Here is a 21073-nt window from a genome sequence, read left to right as displayed (position 1 = left end):
TCACCATTCCCAGAACTGTCTGTTCTACTTCAGTTGGGACTGACTGCTACCTCAGTCTTGTACAGCTTTTATTCTGAAATATCCCTTCACTGTTATTTCCTTGTTTCCTCAATTTAATACACTCTTTTACCCTCTGCCCTTTATTTAATAAGCTCATCTAACAGAGAAAGGAAGCATCTAAGATACAACAGAGACAGGAAGCATCTGAGATACATTTTTTTAAGAATATACAGGTCTGAACATGTCTGTATATCCACTGGTTAAAATTTTCTTGGATATAGAATTCAAGATCTAAAAATACTTTCATTTGGGACTAGGAACTATAGTGGTCCCAATGTTCACTGTCTATAAATGTATATAATAACCCTAGTATTTTCATCAGAATACTTCTCTTTCCATTGTGCCTAATATCTATAGTGCACAATTTTTGTTTTTGTTTTGTTTTTGTTTGTTTGTTAGCTTCTCCTAAGGTTGGAGGGGAGAAGGAGATCTGTAGTCTAATCTCTTCCTAAATATACTTTGAAGCAATCTTGCTGAACTCATTCCCTTCTGCTTTGTTTACAGCGGTTTGTGGTGCTAATTCTCCTTGAGCCTTTGGTGATATACACCTATGATGTAAATTGGACTTCTTTTTAGTGCCCCCCCATCCCACCCCAGCCCCCGCTAAGTTAGGCTTCAGATGTCTAATGTTTGCAAAGTCAGTTACTACTAGTTAGCCACTTCCTACTTCTAGTACTCTACCCTTATTGCTTCTTTTCTATGATTTTTTGTGTCTGTTTTTTTATTAATTCATTGTTAGTATAGTGAAATTGAGAGTGTATGGAAATAAACGTGTATTCAATTTGCCATGCAGTCTTAAACAGAAGCTCAATATAGCTTGATTTTTTTGTTTTAAAAAATTTCAAAGCTACAGGAAATGTTCAACAATAGTACAATAAACATACCTTCATATAGGTAAATTTACTGATAAGAAATTGTCATATATATCACCTCCTCTGTGTGTGTGTGTGTGTGTGTGTGTGTGTGTGTGTGTAGGCAGTCACACCTGTTTCAAATTCTAATAAAGACTCCTAAAATAACTATTTGTTGGAAGCTAACTTTAGGATGCACTAAAAGAACATTTTATCTCCATTAAGCAAAAAAGGTCTTTATGATTATGATTTTTTAAAAAACCTAGAAATGATTTCTTATTTCATAAAATCATAAATTTGGAATAGACAGATATTTATAGTTTCACCTAGCTCTCAAATTTTATGATTCTATGATTATGACATCATTTATAATTTTAAAAATAAAATATATTTGAGCAACAGCAAAGTTATGGATCAAAATATTTTTTTAAATATTTATTGTTCCACATAAATCTACAATGGACATGTTACTTGTAATAGTTTAAGTTTTGATGTTTGTAATTCTTAAATTATACCTGTATCTGTTGTTTGAATCCACACTGATAATAGATGACTTATGTTTGGATCACCTTACTCTACCTGTAAATAACTACAGTTGTATAAATTACTGTTCTCTAGAACCAAAGATCAAAGGTTAGAAATCCACAGTATAAGTTAGGATTCAATTTCAACTTATTTGGCAGTAAACAAAATCCAATATAGTCCATATTACAAGGATAGAAAAAATGCTATTAATTTGATATGCACTTATTCTATAACATAATGTTTTTATTTTGATATATGTATAGTGTTTGTTTTTCATTTACTTTTACTTGCATTAAATCACTTTAAGAATTTAATGTCTTTTCATTTTCAAGTGATTCCACTAAGTGAGAGTGCATTTTAAAATCATCAGCACCATTAGTGCACTGCAAGTAACCATACTTGTAAAGAACTTTCCATTGAAATCACGGTGTTATGTTTTTTTCTTACAGGAAGCTCTGATCATGGCAAGTATGGACCATCCACACTTAGTCCGGTTATTGGGTGTGTGTCTGAGCCCAACTATCCAGCTGGTTACACAGCTCATGCCCCATGGCTGCTTATTGGATTATGTCCATGAACACAAGGATAACATTGGATCACAGCTGCTGCTTAACTGGTGTGTCCAGATAGCTAAGGTAAGTGCACACCACTGCCCATGGAAATAACTTTCTGACTTTATGTCTCCTACAACAGTGTTGATATTGAAAACATGTCAAGTTTTTCAATCTATTTAAATGGAATATATTATGTTTGCTATTCAAAGGTATATTAGAGTGGTATTTGCATTCAAACCACAGATCAAACACATGATATACTGATATATTTTTGAATGATTGTATTCTACCATTCATGTTATATTGACAAGAAGCCAAAACAAAAAGCTTACTGGTAAGAAGGAAAAATACATATCCCTGTGTTTGATAAGGAAAAGGAAAAGGAAAGCAATAGAAAAATTACATGGAAAGGACCCAGTCCAGAAAACTTTCTTTGTTAGGTGGTGAATCTTTAAAAAAATGAATATCAGAATGCGTTAAAATTTTGGCACAGCGAAGAGCCCTAAAAATTATCTATTATTATTATTATTATTAATGCATGAAATTGTTTTGTCAAGTGAAATCTTACTAGGAAATCTAAAAATATAAGTGCATTATCATAAGGGTGTTGAGAGGATTTTCTGGTCCCTTGGTCCTTTCAGAGTAGCATTAAGACCATCTGATGTGCCTGTGTTGAAGATATATACTGGATTTGTTTTGCTTTTTGTTCGTTTTGGTGTAGTTTGGTGAACAAACAAAATATAGGAAACAAAAGGTTGAATGTCTTTATTGTTCCATTTTTAGGTTATTTTGTTAAACTAACATGTACATTCTATTCTCAGTATTACAAATGGTCAAATTCTAAATGTTTTCCTAGACATTTTGTTAATTCTCAACTGGTCTTTAATGGTGGGTTTTTGTTTGTTTGTTTGTTTGTTTTTGGTCTGGCACCACGTCTCAGGCTTGTAATGTACATAAAGGAAGTGTCCTCGATCTCTGTAACTGGCGTCATGGGGGAGGTGGATCTGTGGTGAACTTAGGATCTACTCCACTGTAGTGGACTATGGTTTTCCCACCAGTTACCTGATCTTACAATTTTTCAAGCAGAGCCAGAACTAGATTTTTTTTATGTGACTTCTCCTAATTTAAATCTTGGCTCTGGGACCGAAGCAAAGCATTCATGTCCTACAGTCCAACAGTGTGCAATTTCTGGTACATATTCTTTACATTCAAGAAACCACTTATGATTATCTGTACCGGGGATATTTCTTGAAAATTTTCTCCTGGATAAATAGGGCTGAGATGATATTTAATTCCCTATTTCAACTCTTAGTTACATTAAAACATGACCTGATATTCTATAAATTCTACCATTTTGTTCATCTTTGTATTTGTATAATATAAATGCCAAAATATCAATTTGGTAGTGTTAGCCTGTTTTTTTGTTGTTGTTGTGGTTGTTGTTCTTTTTTAAAAATGCATTACTCAAAGAAGCAGAAATTTGCGATAATTCTTGAAATGTAAACCCAAAAACATATTTGAAGGAAAAGCCAGATTTAGTTTTATATATCGTAAATCTAACTATAGTTTCTTATGGACCATGTATTATCATTTTGTGAATATTGCATGATAAACTCACAACTGAGAGGATTCTTTATGGTAATGAAATTTCAAATATAACCCTTCAAAAATTGATTTACTTATCTGAGAACTTCTATAATTTATAAGGTGAGCTAAATATGCAATAGGAATTCTCAAATCATCCTAGCACTATAAATGAAAACAAAACTAAGTTTCAAATTTCTTACTTCTTCTCTATATTTCCTGCAGCGTTCTCCATAATTTAGGTTTTGTCCTTAGGGATACATGGCATTAATACATCATTTATGCAAGACTGTACACTCTAATAATAGAAACTGCTTTGAGTTCCCCGAATAATCACAGTTTTAAACCTTTTTGCCTTTGCAAATGCCATCTCTTCTGCTGAGAAATCTTTTTTCATAGCTTCCTGATTCACAGAACACAAACACTGATTGGGCTTCCTCTCCTTATGGAGCCTTCCCTGGTCAACCTTTTTCCTCTCTAAATGGACATAATTCTTCCTTTTCTGTGTTAGTTTTGGCTGTTGGTATCTTGAATGCATTTTTGTTATTTTAAAGTTATGCTATGTGTTTACATAACTCTCTGATTATACGGTGAGCTTATTTAGTCATTAAGGCTTCAATATATGTTGGTGGGTACCTACCAGCACGTGCCAGGTACAGTGCTGACTGGTGTGTAGAGCTAACCATGAGCTTGGGCCTGCTTCCTCTGTACACCCTAAGAGCACAAACAGGCATTCAACAAATAAAGAAATTAAGTACAGGATTCAACACTGTGGTTCAGATTTTGAAGAAAAATAATTACGAAGGAGACTTCAGGGCAGACCCCAATGAGTCCTAAGGGATAAGACTTTGGCTATGAGAAGAAAATGTCAGCACAGGAAAGATTACAGGGAGCCCTATAAATATGATGACTAAGTAATTTATCATCTAAATGAAACAATTTTAGAAGTGAAAGGAGGCTCTATTAAAGTATTTACTCCAGGACACAGGCACACACATAAATGTCCTAAACGGAGCAAGGCAGTAACCCTGTGTAGTCTGAAAAGTTTGCATTTTATTATAAATTCCATAGGTAGTTATTGAAATATTCTACCATGGAAGTGACATGATCCAATTTATGTACATAATCCAATTTATGTTCATACCAGTTTATATATGGAAAATAGATTGAGGTAATATAAGAATGGAAATGAGGATACCAGTTTAGAAATCTGAGGAATAATGAAAATAAGGAGACATAAATGGAATTAAGATATATTTTTGAGACAAATTTAAGGCATTTGATTACTGATTAGCTGTAGGTGGTGAGGGATGGGAGTCTGGTGATACTATTTCCCAACGTGGAGAAGGCTGAGGGATTGAATTCATTTGTAGGAAAAAATTGAAAGTTCAGTTCCAGGCATGGCAAATTGAACAAGTTTATAGAACGTGAAACTGGAGCTGTCAATTAGATAGTTGAATTTGGTCGGGACTGTAGGTATGGAGTTAGGAGTTACAGGCATTTAAATATAGGGGATTACCTAGGGATTGACTGGGTCTGCTTCATATTTCTTCTCAGCACCTAAAATTGGGTCTTACATATTGCAGCCATTTAGGAAAAGTATTTAATAAATATTTTAACTCATAAAGACAATTGAAAAATCTACCCTTCAGGAGGGAATCTTTTCTTAATCTGTTTCCCTCCTTTGGGGGAAGAATTGTGTAGTGGAAACAACATTAGGGTAAGAAGGACCTACAGTAGTAGGTAGATGGCCATTTTTTGGTTTTGTGAGTTTGAGTAAGTTATTAATCATCTCTGAATTTGATTTCTCAATTTATTAATGGAGTTAATAATTATTACATTATTCCCTCATTTGCAAAGTGTGTAGAAGAGTATTTACCTGTGGTAAGTTGAAAAACAACCCTCTGTCCACAAAGATGTCTTGTACACTCCCCAGAATCTATAAATATGTTACTTGACATGTTAAAAGGAACTGTGCAGATGTAGTTAAATTAAGGATTTTAAGATGAGGAGGCCATACTGGATTGCCTGGGTGGGCCCGATATAACCCATGGAATCTTATTAGTGGGAGGTAAAAATATCAGATAAGAAGGAGGAGATATAAAGATGGGAGCAGAGTCAGAATGATAAATCTTGAAGATGGAGAATGGGGCCACAAGCCGAAGAATGTATTCTACTTTTAGAAGCTGGAAAAAGCAAGGAAACAAAGTCAACCTGTAGAACATTCAGAAGGAATCCAGGCCTGCTGACACGTTGATTTTAGTCCAGTGAAACTGATTTTGGACTTCTGATGCCCAGAGCTGTAAGAAAATAAATTTATATTATTTCAAGCCACTAAATTTGTGGTAGTTAGTTCCAGCAATAGAAAACAAATACACTCCCTCACAATGATTTGTGAATATTAAATAAAATAGTCTATGTAAGGTCCCTGGCTCAGTTCCTAGAACATAGAGTATTCAAAAACCATCTCCTTTTATTAGCTAGTGGTTGAAAACCTCAAAACAAAGAATTGTTTTATAAATGTCTATAAAATATGATTAACATTGTCTGAATAAACAAGTATTTTACAAATAGCTATTTCAGTCACTTAGAGACTTCTTTTTCTTTGCTTTCAAATCTTACCCAGAGAGAGTCATGAAACTAAGTGCAGTATCATCATAATTGTTCCATATTCACTTTCATTTTGGCTGCATTGCTTTTTTGTTGTTGTTGACAAAGCTTGGAGGAGAAGGTATGATGCTGTAAAATAACCAATTTATATTTGTGATATATCTGTGTAAAGATTAACAGTATGTAGAAGAAATAATGCTTATAGCTAATATTAATCAGTTACCCTGTGTGAGCCCTACTGTATGTTTTATTCATTAATTAATTTGTGTCATCAAAGATTCATGAGGTATCATTATTATGTCCATTTCATGGATAGAGAAAGTGAGTCACAGAGAATTTAAATAACATGGTTAAATTCACACAACTGGTAAATAGTGGAACCACTAATCCATTTTTTATGTATAAGGAAGTAAGTATTCCTAAAATATTTGCATCCATATTTCAAGTTTCTTTCCATTCTTCCATTGGTTCATTATTCCACAAAATTTTATGTAATAGAAACACAAATTTAAACACCAAAATTGTCTCTTAGAGGCAGCCATATTTTCTCAGCATATGCTTCATTTGTAACTTACTTTAATTTGGTATGCAGAGCAGAAGTGTTATTATTTAATATTCACACACTTCCAATGCCTGCCTGGTGTTCTATGAATCCAGGATAGAAGACAATATTGACAATCCTTGTCTCACAGTTGTTGCTAAGGAGTTCAGCAAGCAACTTAAAAGACAATGTAGCAGATTCCAAAAAGAGGAGGTGAGTTTAGAGTGGACAAACTTCATGGTGAGGAACCCTGATAATGATTAAGTCTGTGTGGATAAAGCAGGTCTTACACTCCTGGCATCTATTTGGTGCTATATGTATATTGTGTTACCTAATCTAGTTATAGTTAATAATTCCATGGTTCTCCCAGTTTATAGATAAGGAAAATGGGGGGAAGTGAAGTCCTAAAGAACACACCGTAAATTGAGATGTCTGGATTCTGTTCTATACCACCAGGTAACTGATGCCCCAGCCTGGTCTTTAAACCATTCTGTTCTTTTTCCTCTACATTTCCTCTACACACACACACACACACACACACACACACACACACACACAGCAGTTCTGAATTTGAGGAGTGGTGAAGAACATGACGTTTTTTCTGCAGTTGTGCCTCATCATTAACCCATAAAGAAAAGATTCTATTTTGAATAACACTTTTTATCATCTTCAAAGGAATTCTTGCTGTGTTATCATCAGCATCTAGGTCACATTTTCAGAGAAAGTACTAGTTATTCACTCATGGGGGAATTTTTTCACCTGAATGTTTTCTTTATAAAATATAACAAAGCAAACTCAAAGTTGTTCTTTGAATTATTATGTAATATAAATACTGATCAGAAGTGACACTATAAGAATTTAATATGTACAAGTTAACACTAACTTGTGTTAAGCATACAGACTCTTGAACCAGACTGACTAGTTTGAAATCCCAATCCCGCCACTTATCTGCTGTGTGGTTTTAGACAGGTTAGTTAATCTCTCTCTGCACCCTGAAAACGGGGATAGTAATGGTACTTACTTTAGAGAGTATTTATGAGAATAAGATAATATTTGTAATTTGCTAAAAATTTTGTTTAGCATAGAGTAAAACTGTACTATTTAGCATAGAGTAAGAATGTGTTATTTGGGATAATATTTGAAATGGAAACACTTAAGAAAGACACATACACGTACATTCATAGTTCGAATACCCTAATAATATCATTTTAAAAATATCTAATTTTTAAATCCCAGATATAACAGTTTAAACATTTCTTCTTAGACTGCGCTGGGAGTAGGAGGACATAATCTACTATTTAACATATCTGATTTTTGGAATGCAGAACTTGAATCTTCCATTCTCATGTGATTTCCTATACAGTTTTTTTCTACATGTGCTATTCACATGATTTCCAATTTTCATGTTAGAAACTGGATTGTTTGTAATATTGAGAACATGTGAAACCGCCAGTGAACTGGCAAAGATCTGAGGTCAGGAACAATTATTTGAATAATATAGTCCATTACTGAAGAAAAGCAAAGGGAAAATTTTAGCTTTTCAATCTCAAACTAGAAGAAAAATTAATATTGGGTTGACTTCCTGTCACTGCACAAATTTTTGCTCCTGACTCCTTTCTAAGGAAAATTATTTGAAACTTTTTGCTACTGTTGTTATGGTATTAGTAAAGCCTGAATACTGAATATAGGCTACTATTATTTTTCAAAATCCTGAAATCTTCCTAAGGGCTTTACTGGCCTATTTTATATTATTGTCAGATTTCCTTCTGGAGCTCTAATTGATTTGCAGTTTAAATCAGACGTAAAGTCCCAACAGCTTTCTTTTTCAGTGGTTTACCATTGAAACTAGTTAAAGAGATGATTCTAAAAACATATGTCAGTTGTCCATTGTATACTTCAAAATGATTCATTGTCTGGTTAAGTCACAAATTGATCCAAACTTAAAATTCTTCCAAAAAGAAATGGAAATAAAATAAATCTGTATTTTCAAGAATAAAAAACTAACCTAATATATTTAACCAAAATAATTTAAATTTTTCCTATAAATAAAAGACACTCGGTCGTATTTTTACAAATAGATTAATCCAAGCATTTATGTTTGCTAAGTATTGTTCAAAGGTCAGCATGACTATTAGGACAGTTTAATGGATTTCCTCAATTAAACTTTTTTTTCACACTCTATTTGATCTCAAATTACTTTGTAAGCTAATGAGAATTCTATTCTGAAACCTGACTTTATGTGGCCATTGAGAGGTATCTGTGAATCTTAGTTTTTTTACTATTGGTGGCAGAGTGGGAGTTAGTGGGAGGGGTGAGGAGGAGAGAAGAAACTTTCTCAATTCAGAACCATAGTTCACAATTATTGGAAGTCTTGAATCCTTCTTCTGTACACAGATACAAAGTTTTCCTTAAGGCCTGAATATGTTACATGAACAGAGCCCTCTTTTCCATTTTTCTCTAGCAGCAGCTACACAGGGAAAGAAAAATGTAATTGCCTGTTTCATCCAGCCATTTCCTTCTGCATGAATACAATTAAATTCAAACCTAAATACCTGATGCCAATTAAATTTATGATCTGGGTACTGAAATTTTTTTATTTGTTTGTGGTCAAGACTAGACTCTATATGTACCTGTGACCTCAGTCATATCCATGGGTGTGTATATAGATGACATAGTTATATAGATATAGATATAAATATAGATATGGACACATATATACATATATATATGGAGACAGAGAGAAAAAATCTATTATTTTACCATTTTATATGTTTATATAGATTTTATATATAGTAACATAAAATTACATATTTTTTTACAATTTTACAATTTTATATCTTAATGTATATATATTAACTACTATATATACATATATATGTGTGTATATATATATATATATATTATAACATATACAATTGTAAAATAACAGTCTGGAGTAAAAGCAGAACACTACTAATATTCTTGAAAAGATAAAATCAGCACAAATTACATTTAATAATATAATGATATTTAATACTGTATAGAAGTTTGCAAATACCAGTTTACTGAATATGTCTCATGGGTATGTTTTGACACAAATAAGTTATTATGTGTTATAAAGGTGAAATAGAAGAGAACTTTCAAGATTAGAAGTCAGTAATAGTGGCATAGCTAAACTCAATTTAGTTACAATTCACAATTTAAATTAAAATAAAGGAATTACATTTTTTCTAGTCATATAATCTATTTTGGGAAAGATAAGGATGTAAAGTTGCTTAATATTTACATTTTAACTGCTATTATTTAACTTTGAATGGATTAGATCTGTAGGGAAATTCAGTGGCATAAATCTTTCTCAATATTAAGATTTTATTTGGAGTAATACGCTCAGTGACTTTCCCAGAGTAACGCTGCAAGTTAGTTCAAGGATGAAGTACTGAACTCAGAATCATGGATAGGACATTGATTATTTCATGAAGAAACAATGTTTTGTTTTGTTTTTTCCTGAAGTATTGGTCTAGTCAGTGAATTTTTCAAAACTTCTATGCGTTTCTTGCATCCATGTTTTAACTAGATAGTTGAGATTTGAATCCCAGAAGAGAATATCTATGCTTTACCAGGAGGGATTCATTTATTATTAATTTAAAAAATATGCATATATATATACACACACACACACATATATTATATATATATATTTAAGGTATGCTATAGCAGGCACCACCCCACTATCTAAGGATTCAAGAAAGAAAAAACAATAAGAAGTCCCTCTATTACAGTTTTTATATCCCACTGGGGAAGATAGGTACAAAAACCAAGTAAACAGAAATACTGTCTCTTGTAGTCAAGAGGCGATGTTCCCGTCCAGTGTTTTTTTAAGGCAGGATTTACAAGGAAGAAGCACCGTGTTCCAGTTTCAGCTGTAGTGCTTATCATCTGTATGACTGAAGCAAATTACTTAGTGTCTCTAAATCAATTTCCTGACCTATAAAATGGGCAATAGCCTCCATTTGTCCAGCTGTTGTGATGGTTAAATGAAATCATGTATCAGCTATGCATATTTGCTACCAAAACTTCAGTGCGTAATGTATATTATTATAATATTAAGTAAAATGGTAATATATTGTGTGATATTTTTAATCATCAAAACTAATTTAGACATAACTTCTATAGAAAAAAGCATAGTCTAGCACAAATATGAACCATAGGGAAATCCAATTGTGGTTCGAATTCTGAATCATAGTTACGACAGTTTGGAGAGTCATTATCTCTTGTACCAAATGAGAATATTTATGCTTGCATAACCTAGGTTTATCACATTTGAATCAGTAAATAAATAGAAACAACTGATAGTAATCTGAAAAGTTAGACAAAGTTTCTAGGAATATAAAGAAGAGGAGTGTGTGTGTGTGTGTGTGTACTTCTTTATTAATTTGTACACATTTTTATAGTCTTTCATTCATTTGTATTTCTATTTTATTCATTTGTACACATGCATATACTCATGAATATAGCAAGAGTCCATTGAGAACCTACAATGAGTATAAGGGTTAAAGAAAATAGATTTTTTGAATTAGAATCCCAACACTACCAGTCGTTTGCTGTAAAATTTGGGGCAAATGTCTAAAACTCTCTGAACTTCCTTATCTAATATCAGGGTAATAATATTTACATCATAGGGTATTTTAACATAAAACAATAAAACATGTCAATATCTTAACATGTTGCCTGACACATAGTATTACTCATTAAATATTGACTTTATTTTTTTAATCACACAGTATAGTGCTCTCTAGGCCACCCATTTCAGAGGTGGATTCCTAGACATTTGTATAAACAAAGAGTTCACTTGGTTTCTTTTTTGTTTGTTTGTTTCCAGGACAAAACACAGCCTGCCCAGATAAGTTTTTTTCTATCATTTTCTCATGTTAAACGTAAATATATATGACCTGATACAAAGATTGGAGAACCATCACATTGTTTTTCTAAATTAAATTTATTTGAGCTTGGTGTTCTCCTATAAAGTTAGTCTGAAATCCCATTTTAATCATTAATCGAGAGAGATTTCCACAGGGATTCTCCTAGGGGTGCTGAAGAATCCAATGAGGAATACATGGTGCTTGGCAAAAAGGGCAGGACCTCCAGTTTGCCGACCTTTGTAGTTGGTACATAAAGGTGTTCCTTGTTCAGCTCCATGGAGCAGAGCTCTCCAATCTGTGTCAGGTATACCATGTTTCCCCGAAAATAAGACCTAATGTGTCTTTTGGAGCAAAAATTAATATATGACCCAGTCTTATTTTACTATAATATAAGACTGGGTCTTTAATATAATATAATGTAATGTAATGTAATATAATAATATAATATAATATATAATATAATATAATATAATATAATATAATATAATATTATATAATATAATAAACAGGTCTTATATTAATTTTTGCTCCAAAAGATGCATTAGAGCTGATTGTCCGGCGAGGTTTTATTTTCAGGGAAACAGGCTAAGCAATCATTACAGCTTCCAAATCACCATCCCTCCTTCATTTTTATTTGGCATATAATGTAAAAGTTATTGCTCATCAGTCTGGCTCTGGGATGTTGGCTATACTCATTCACATGTCAGTCAGGAGGAGCTTGTCTGGCTGTCAGCTGATCTAGACTGGGCTGACCGGGCCAACTGGGCAGTTGGGCTCTACTACACATAACTCTCCTCCTCCATCAAGCGAGCCGGAGCATGTGCCCACAAATCCTGCCTCATGGCATTCAGTCCCTCAGGGCTTGGGTATCCATCTACACACCATACCATGAGGGGCTTGGGACTTCTGTGGGAACAGAATGAGGGTGGGATCCTATGTCCTCCCACCTCCAGCCCACTCCCGGTCCCCTTCTGGGACTGCCACCAGTGATTCCCCTTTCCCTTTTGGAGAACCTAACCTGTTTTCTTCCGGTTGTTGAGTTCTGCTGCTTCCATGTTTCACTTTCACTTCCACTGCTAGATAGAAATAAGTCCTATTCTCAAACACAAAACCTAAGTGAGGCGTGTGTCTTGGAATTGCAATTCCAGGTCCTGCAGCACAAAAATCCTTAAAAATATTTTAAAGATGGAGAGCTCAGACAGAAACACCCAGATTTTCCTATTTATTCTGAAGAACTAAGCACAAAATACAGGTTGATATCTTTTTTTTACTAGATATGCTTTTTTTTAAATTTGTTGATGTGCTATTGGTTAATAAAATTGTATAGATTTCAAGTGAACAATTCTGTAATACATGATCTATATATTGCATTGTGTGTTCACCACCCAGAGTCAGTTCTCCTTCCATCACCATGTATTTGACTCCGTTTATCCTCTTCTACTTCCCCCCTCTCCTTTACCCTCTGGTAACCACTAAACTGTTGTCTATGTCTATGAGTTTTGCGTGTTTGTTGGTCTTGTTCATTTATTGCTTTCAGTATTATATCCCACATATGAATGAAATCATATGGTTCTCGACTTCTTCTGTCTGACTTATTTCACTTAGACTGATAATCTCAAGATCCATCAATGTTGTCACAAATGGCACTATTTCTTCTTTACTTACGGTTGAGTGATATTCCATTGTATATCTGTACTGCATCTTCTTTATCCAATCATGTATCAAAGGACACTTACCGGTATATACCCCAATGTTCATTGTAGCATTATTCATGGTAACCAAGACACATATTGATATCTTAATAAAATAGTTTGCTGTGTAAATAAAAGAAAAGGTAAGCAATAGGAAAATTTCATGGAAAGGACCCAGTCCAAAAAAGTTTCTTTGCGGAGGTGGTGAATCTGTAAAACAATGAATATCAAAACTTGTTCAAATTTTGGCACAGCAAAGAGCCACAGAAGATTATCTGGTTCAGTGAGTTAAAACATTTTAAGGCATCAACTTGTTTTCTCATGGAAATCTTACTTGAAAATCTGAACATATAAAATCAGTCCATAGCTCCAACAGCTGAAGGATGTTAAGAGGACTTTTTGGAACCTGAGAGTTTCCGAGGTTCCCACAGACCAGCTTTATGAGCACCTGATGATGTACCTGTTTTGAAGGTGAAGAAACTGAAGACTAAGTGGATGATAAAGTCAATTTCACCACATTGCTTCTTAGTGACAAAGCCAGGATCTGAACCCATGTACTACCCTGGCACTCCTAGGTGCCCCAGACTAGATCTACTGATGGCCAACATCCCTTACTTCAACTCAACAAGATTTGTTGTCCTCTTGTTTGTAATTTAGGTGAAATAATTACTGCAGTGTTAGAGAGAATCAGTCTATGTCTTGTGATAATTTTTAAATGATCTAATGAACTTTTCCCCCCTATGGAATATTAAATGAAAGGCAGCTAACTTATTTTTACTTCTAAGTACTTTGGTGTTTTCAGTTTACCATTCAAGATTGTTGTTTGTTTGTTTGTTTGTTTTTCTTTTCTAATTTATCTTTTCTACTAATAGTTTCTCTCTCCCTCTTTATATCATAATGGCTAATAACATAATGGCAACCTCCCAAATTGGTGATAAAGCACCTGGCTGAATTTGAATCGTGTTTATCCCGTCCCTGAAACAAGCTCATGCTTTTGTTTCCTATGTACCAAATTTTCATTGCCTTAAAGGAGGACAACATATAAGGGGCAGTAAGGCATAAAAGAGAATCTCAATTGTACCAGATGCAAATGAATTTTATTGAGGCAGTTTCTAGAGCAGGGGTCCCAGACTTGCACTGAAGCCTTAATTATTTCTTTAGGTTTGCATTAAATATGAAGATCTCTCACTTAGGCAAGAAGTCATTTAGTTTGTTTCTTGTCTAACCTATAAAAAAAGCAAGGTTCCCTTTTGTTTTGTTTTGCCTGTGGCTTTGTTTGGCATGCTGAGCTAATTCAGCCTGGAAGTTTCTCCATTCTATAAGTTTCTCCATTCAAAGGTATTCATTCAGTTACCATACACATCCAGAAAGTAAAGAGCATAATTTCTTTACTGTAAATGTATGCTTTAGCTAGTACTTTCAATGTGCTTTTTTGACATGAAATTGAAAGCTGCCCAATCCAAATGGATCACATTGTACTTCAGGTGTGTAAAGTGCTCACAATTACATCTATTAGTCATGACTATGTGAAGCTTAGTATTGTGGCAGATTTTAGGTACACGGTGATTTTCTCAAATGTAAAATCTAAGTAGCAACACTGGCATAACTAGTTTATGGCTCCCCTATGGATTTTGTTTCTAAAACTATAGAGGGAGATGGGTGTTACAATGTTGCTTTCAGGAAGTTGTGATATATATTCATGATCTTTCAGATGTATGCATACAATGCCATTTTCCAGAGATTTGAGATGTTTAGAGTAATTCAGAGAGATAGGACTTGCATTTCACTGCACTTAGGAGAAACAAAGGATAAGGAGATCAAGAGATTTGACTGGCAACAGAAAACACATACGAGGACTGAAGACAAAACTCAGATTTAATTCTTTCTCTAGAAAAATCTTTTTAAAAACCTTTTTGTTTTTATTTTGAGATAATTGTAGATTCACAAGAAGTTACAAAAAACTTAGAGAGATTCCCTTGTTCTTCACTCATTTTCCACACTAATAACATCTTGCCTAACTATAGTACAATATTTAGTCTGCACAGCTTATTCAGATTTTACCAGTTTTACATAAATTTGTGTATACATGTGTATCTGTGTGTATAGTTCGTTGCAACTTTATCACATGCATTGAATCATATAACCACCACCATAATCAAGATATAGAATTATTTTATGACCTTTTGCCATCCCTTTATGACCACATCCACCTCCTAGTTCTTTGTTTTTAATTGTACTCAAGTCTCACTGCGATCAATATTTTTAATAATGAGTTATTTTTTTAACATATTTGAACTCAATTGTGTTTCATACGTTACAATGGATGTATATTACTCTGAACAGTAAGTTTGAGTCTCACATTAGTAATTTGACAGAGTCTTATTTAGAAGAATATCCTCTATTGATTTGCACACAGCCATTCTAGAACAGCAGTTATGAAAAAGAGGAACTTGGTTGTGTGTAGTTATGTGACATAAGGGGGGTGCAACAGTCAAAATGTACTAGAAGATCCTCTTACAATTACTAAGTGGGAACATCTACACTCCTAATTCTGCACCTTCTAATTATCATAGGAATGTGCTTTAAAAGGTCACTGGCTGCAGAAGAGGGATAGCTCAATCCAACCCAGGAGGGCATGGAGCCAGATGGGAGGGGAATTAGGTTAATAAGGAAGACAGGCTGAGAGTGAATGACAGAAAGCTGTTAAGTCTTTATACTAATCTTCTGTGTTCCGAGAAAGTTCAAAAATCTAGAATAATTTTAAGTATTCACAATGAAATAAAATATGCATAGCTTGTATGATAGGTATGTATATGTGTGCATACAAACATGGATACACATGAACACATGTGTACATAGATCTGATATATATATATATTTCTGTATATCTTGAATATCATTAGCAAGAGGAATTTACATATGTTTTAAATAAAGAATAGTTTTATGAATCCAAAATTATACAACATCCAATTTTATACACACACACACACACACACACACACACACACAGATGTAGGATGGGGAGAGTCATTATTGTCGCAATTAGAAGTATTAGGCTAAACAATATTTGTACAAAATTTCACTTCCCTTCCTTTAAATTTGATTTAATCAAAAGAACATTTGACAGATGTTATTTTTCATCAGGCTAAAGTGAGAAGTGAACAGAATCTATGGGTCGTTGTGGAAAGGAAGGGGGAGCTGCGTGGCTATGAGCACAGGAAGAAGAGTGGCTACGGGTCACAGATTTTATCCTTCATTAGGAGTCCTGTTCCTAAGCTCCTATCTTCCCCATCACAAAGTGAACGAAGGATGAGCTTAATGACAGTCATCTATCAACCAGCCACATTTTCAGCTTCAGGATCCTGCTATTCCCAATGCTCCATGCCATGGCAAGGCTAATTGTATAATTATGACACTACATCACCCACTCCTCATGCACTTTCACTGGCAAGGACTAGAACTAGGGACTGATGATTATCGCCCCGAGCAAGCACATTAGCGAGCATACAATTTACTAACGGGGCCGCTCTATTAGAATCTGGAGTACAGAAGGCTTAAGCCAAGGATTTTGTTAGGCAGTCTCTTGTAGATTAAATATCAGACTGAGTTAGGCTTTAAAATTAAAATTATTTTATTTTTCAACAAAAGGAATGATTCTCTATATTTTCATATTCTTTCTACTGTGTATTAAGAATTGCCAAAGTTACTCTGTTAAAATGAAATAGAATTTATAAAGCCTTCACCAAGAATGAATGAAGTGCTAAATAAAGGAATATCCTTAAGTCAATTTCGATACGTGTTTAAAGAATTCCATAAAAGATAGTTAATATGGGTTAGAGTTGCTTCGGTGATATCAGTACTATTCTTAATCTGTACTGGTACTCAGTTTGTGAAAATGTGTGTGTGTGTGTGCACATGTGTATATAATCTTTTTTAAAATTTTGAGTCCAGTTGTATATGGTTTACTTTAAAATTTTTAGATGGCTATTTCTTTAAAGCTTTGACACATCACGTCAGAACAACAACTTAGAATGACTCGTTCCCACTATAGAGTGGAAGAATGTATGGCAATCCTTATACCAAGTGTGAATAGCCCATGGTCCTTCAGGGTGGTGTTGACAAATTTTCATGAATTCTTCCCAGTCCATGATATACAACTAATCTTGACTGGTGTTGATCAGAGCTTTGGTGGAACAGGTTGTCTTGTCATAGTTTGGTTTTATATAGCTCGACAACAACAGTCCACGGCAGTAACAGTAATGGAAAGTAATGACCCTTATTCTCTTTAACCTGAGTGTTTATGAATTCATGAAGCAATTTAAATCCTGTACTAACAAAATCAGCTAACACTTGTATTGAGGTTATACTTGCGATGGAGCTAAGGGCTTTGCCTGGAATACCTCTTTTAATTCTTACAACAACTTATAGATACTGTTATATGTGGTTAAATGAGTTAATATATGCGTATGTATATGCACATAAAATACCTTACACAATGCCTGGTATATAGTAACACTTAATAACATTAGCTATCATTATCATCATCATCATCATCATCATCATCACTCTTGTTATTGTTCATATTATTCCCTTTTCGTGAAAACACTGAGACCTGGAGCGGTTAGGTAACCTGTCCAAAGTCACAGACTAATAAGCTTGAAGGTGTGATTCTGGCCTTGATGGTCTGCCCCTCAGCTTGACCTAAGCATTTCTACACACTGCCTCTCTCAGGGTCATTTATTGTATCACTAGGGACAGGGCAAGGTCGCAATCTGAAGCTAATAGGTAGTACTCATGCCTAACCAGTTGTCCCTCTTCATTTGATAACCAAAGAAAGTATATCTTTTTTCCTAATACAATCAGTTAAACTTAAAGTGTAAAATTTTATCCAGACCAGGTAACTTGCACCATAATTTTGTGGAGAATGTGGGAGAGCACACACTGTATAGATCAGCGTAATGATCTGATTACTTCTAGAATCACCATCTTAGTCACAGCTACTCTTGTTATTATCGTCCCATAACTTTTTTTAATAAAATATAACTAAGTGGACTGATAGTCCATTACTATCTTGATCTGAAAAAATACCAGTATCATCTCTATGACACTTAGGGACTAACATTGTATCAAAATGTCTCCCTGCACTGAAACTCTAACTGGGTGACTTTACCTTCCACCTGGAGGACAGTAGTGTCTCCACACTTATTCTCCTGTTACACATGCCCATGATCGTATTCACAGGTGCCCTGAGGTGTCTGGTCACAAATTCCTCGCATTTTCATCAATCATTGAGGAAGTGGAAAATGTTTTTTTTTCAACTTGCATTCCCCAAAAGACTGGCTCGGAAAAAACATTATTGAAAACTTCTAAATCAGATTCAAGATATTACAGCAGTGTCTGCTGGAGTCTGTCAACATTTTCATTATAAACCCATATTTTCCAAGTTTATTTCTTAGCTGTAAAAATTTCCTGTGACCTGTGGTACAGAATACAGAATTTCAGCCTAAAGCAATTTTTATTATCATTGCTCAAATATTGAGATTTTTCCAAGTTATTGTTTGTTTGTTTTTTAAAAAAAAACCTACTAAAGTCAAATACATTGGGGGACAGCTACATATTTTAAGTCCTTTTGTTAAAATGCAACATTAAAAACAATTTGTTTCACATAAGAAACAAAGAAACAAATAACTAGAATCTCAAGACCTGAGGGGAAATTTTGTGAGCCCACATGGATTTATTTCCTTATGATTTGGGGGCTAATTTGATATTTAGATTAAGATTTTTAATATTACTACAATAAGCTTTCAAGAAATTGGCACCATATGGGTCTCAAAGAAATTGAATTGTAGACAAGGGAGAATTAAAATAAAGACTGGAAATGCAACCCACAGAAATAGTATTCTCAAAGCTATTGATGTTACTTCTATCCAAGAGAGTCTTGTGGTTTTTTTTGTTTGTTTGTTTGTTTTTCACCACTCATAAGTCTAAGACAGACTGATAGGAAAATTTATAAACTGTGAGAACATTGGCTGGACTACTAAAACCGGGAGTTTTATCAGCAAAACAACCCCCACTGCAACTTAATTTAATTTCTTGTCAACGGAAATTGGTACATTGGAAGTTCTCAATTTTTCTATCCCCAAAACATATACTACACAGGCAGGAAAGAATATGGATTCTTTCTCCTGAAAGCTTACTCTCCAACCTCTGAAAATAAAAGGTATTTAACAGGAAAATGTTATCTGGATATACTCTTCCCTGTTGGGAATGAATGAATTTTAAAACCTCTACTTTGAGTCAAATAAGGGCAGGTAAATTAGCTGCATTTTATGTCCTTGAAGAATTGTGATTTCAGGACTTGAGAGGAATCACTCCTGAAGGAGTTCTGGTCATTAATCATTTTTTTAAAAAACTTGAAAACACATTCTTACATAGCTAAATGGGAATCTGTATTTAAGTACTATAATGGGGAAAGACACGAGGCAGAAAAAAAAATGTACTGCCTTGGCAATTCCTAGTCTAAACTATCAAATAATTTCCCCAATTCCCTAAAGTGGGTGGAATAAAATTTAAAGTACAGATTTTCAAGACAACCTCAGACTTGCCTCATATTTTCACTAATATATAAATGTAGCAGATGGTGTTTTATTAAGGTTATACAATAAGTCCTCACTTAACGTCGATAGGTTCTGAGCGTTTAAGTGAAACGATATATAACAAAACTAATTGTACTGCAGACTAATTGATGATATAAACAAGAGTTCCTATGCCATCTCATCACCTTTATAACAAAACCATGTTGACTGAAACGTTATTCAAGGACATGCTGTATATAGCTTAGCAAGAACATGGCCAAGGAAGATAGGGAACAAAGGTATGGAATTCTTATATTGCTGCTAATCAGGTGAACTTTCACAGGCATCGCTGGCAGACCTAAGATGTGATTTCAGAGTCTTTTTAAATTTTGAAATTATGAAAGCACATTGCAGGCTTAGTCAAAATACACACAGATGTAAGAGAAGAATTACCGACAAGTAATAGGAATCTAATAGATTTTACTAGTTTCTTTCCTGCTAGGAGCCCAACTGCAAATATCTACTACACACAGGTAGGCAGAAACATCCCTTAGGAGGCGGCGACTTACCAGTTTGCAGGAGAGATAAATGATGACCTCAACAAAGGCGGTATCGATGGGCATTAAGAGCAGGAGGATAAGGGGTTCCTACAATTACTTGGTGATGGATGAATGCTTATGTTTAGTAACATGATTTGTAAATTATTATGTCTCAAATAAATGGGAGCTAGTGTAGCTCACTTCTCATTCTCAGAGTTTAGCAGATTCCCAAATTAGAAGGCTCTGAAAAAATTTATTTGGCCTTTCCTTCCTATACATAGCTTTGATTTAGTCTTGGTAAACTATATCCCTTGGCACAATAATGCTTCTCTCTCTCTCTCTCTCTCTCTCTCTCTCTCTCTCTCTCTCTCTCTCTCTCTCTCTCTGTCTCAGAGGCATCCAGTTTAGAGTCTATTCACCTGACAGCCCTCCGTCCAACCTTGGCTCACTTGTATTGAATATTTAAAAATATTGTCATCTAAATTGGGCACAAAACTTCTAGCTAGTATTTGTCCCCAAAGGCACAGAAGTATGACAGAGCCATAGAAAAGAATGTCAGCAAGCCCTGTTAATCACAGTTCCATGAGATGCAATCAGACTAAGAAGGAGAGGAGCAGGGAATGGAAAGGTTGGGTGAAGTCAGCC

At 34.3% G+C, this 21073-nt stretch overlaps 1 protein-coding gene across 7 annotated transcripts in view; it reads left to right on the top strand.

Annotated features, from left to right (window-relative positions):
- ERBB4 (erb-b2 receptor tyrosine kinase 4) overlaps positions 1–21073 on the top strand; it is a 1035063-nt gene that overhangs the window by 873329 nt on the left and 140661 nt on the right. For all 7 annotated transcript variants that reach the window (XM_074312694.1, XM_074312715.1, XM_019727015.2 and 4 more), the window contains one exon: positions 1886–2071. In XM_074312694.1, the coding sequence (XP_074168795.1) occupies positions 1886–2071 (186 nt within the window). The remainder of the gene's footprint in view (positions 1–1885; positions 2072–21073) is intronic.

Source organism: Rhinolophus sinicus, linkage group LG01 (genome assembly GCF_036562045.2).
Source record: "Rhinolophus sinicus isolate RSC01 linkage group LG01, ASM3656204v1, whole genome shotgun sequence".
NCBI classification, from domain to species: domain Eukaryota; kingdom Metazoa; phylum Chordata; class Mammalia; order Chiroptera; family Rhinolophidae; genus Rhinolophus; species Rhinolophus sinicus.
This window is presented reverse-complemented; position numbering and strand designations above follow the sequence as displayed.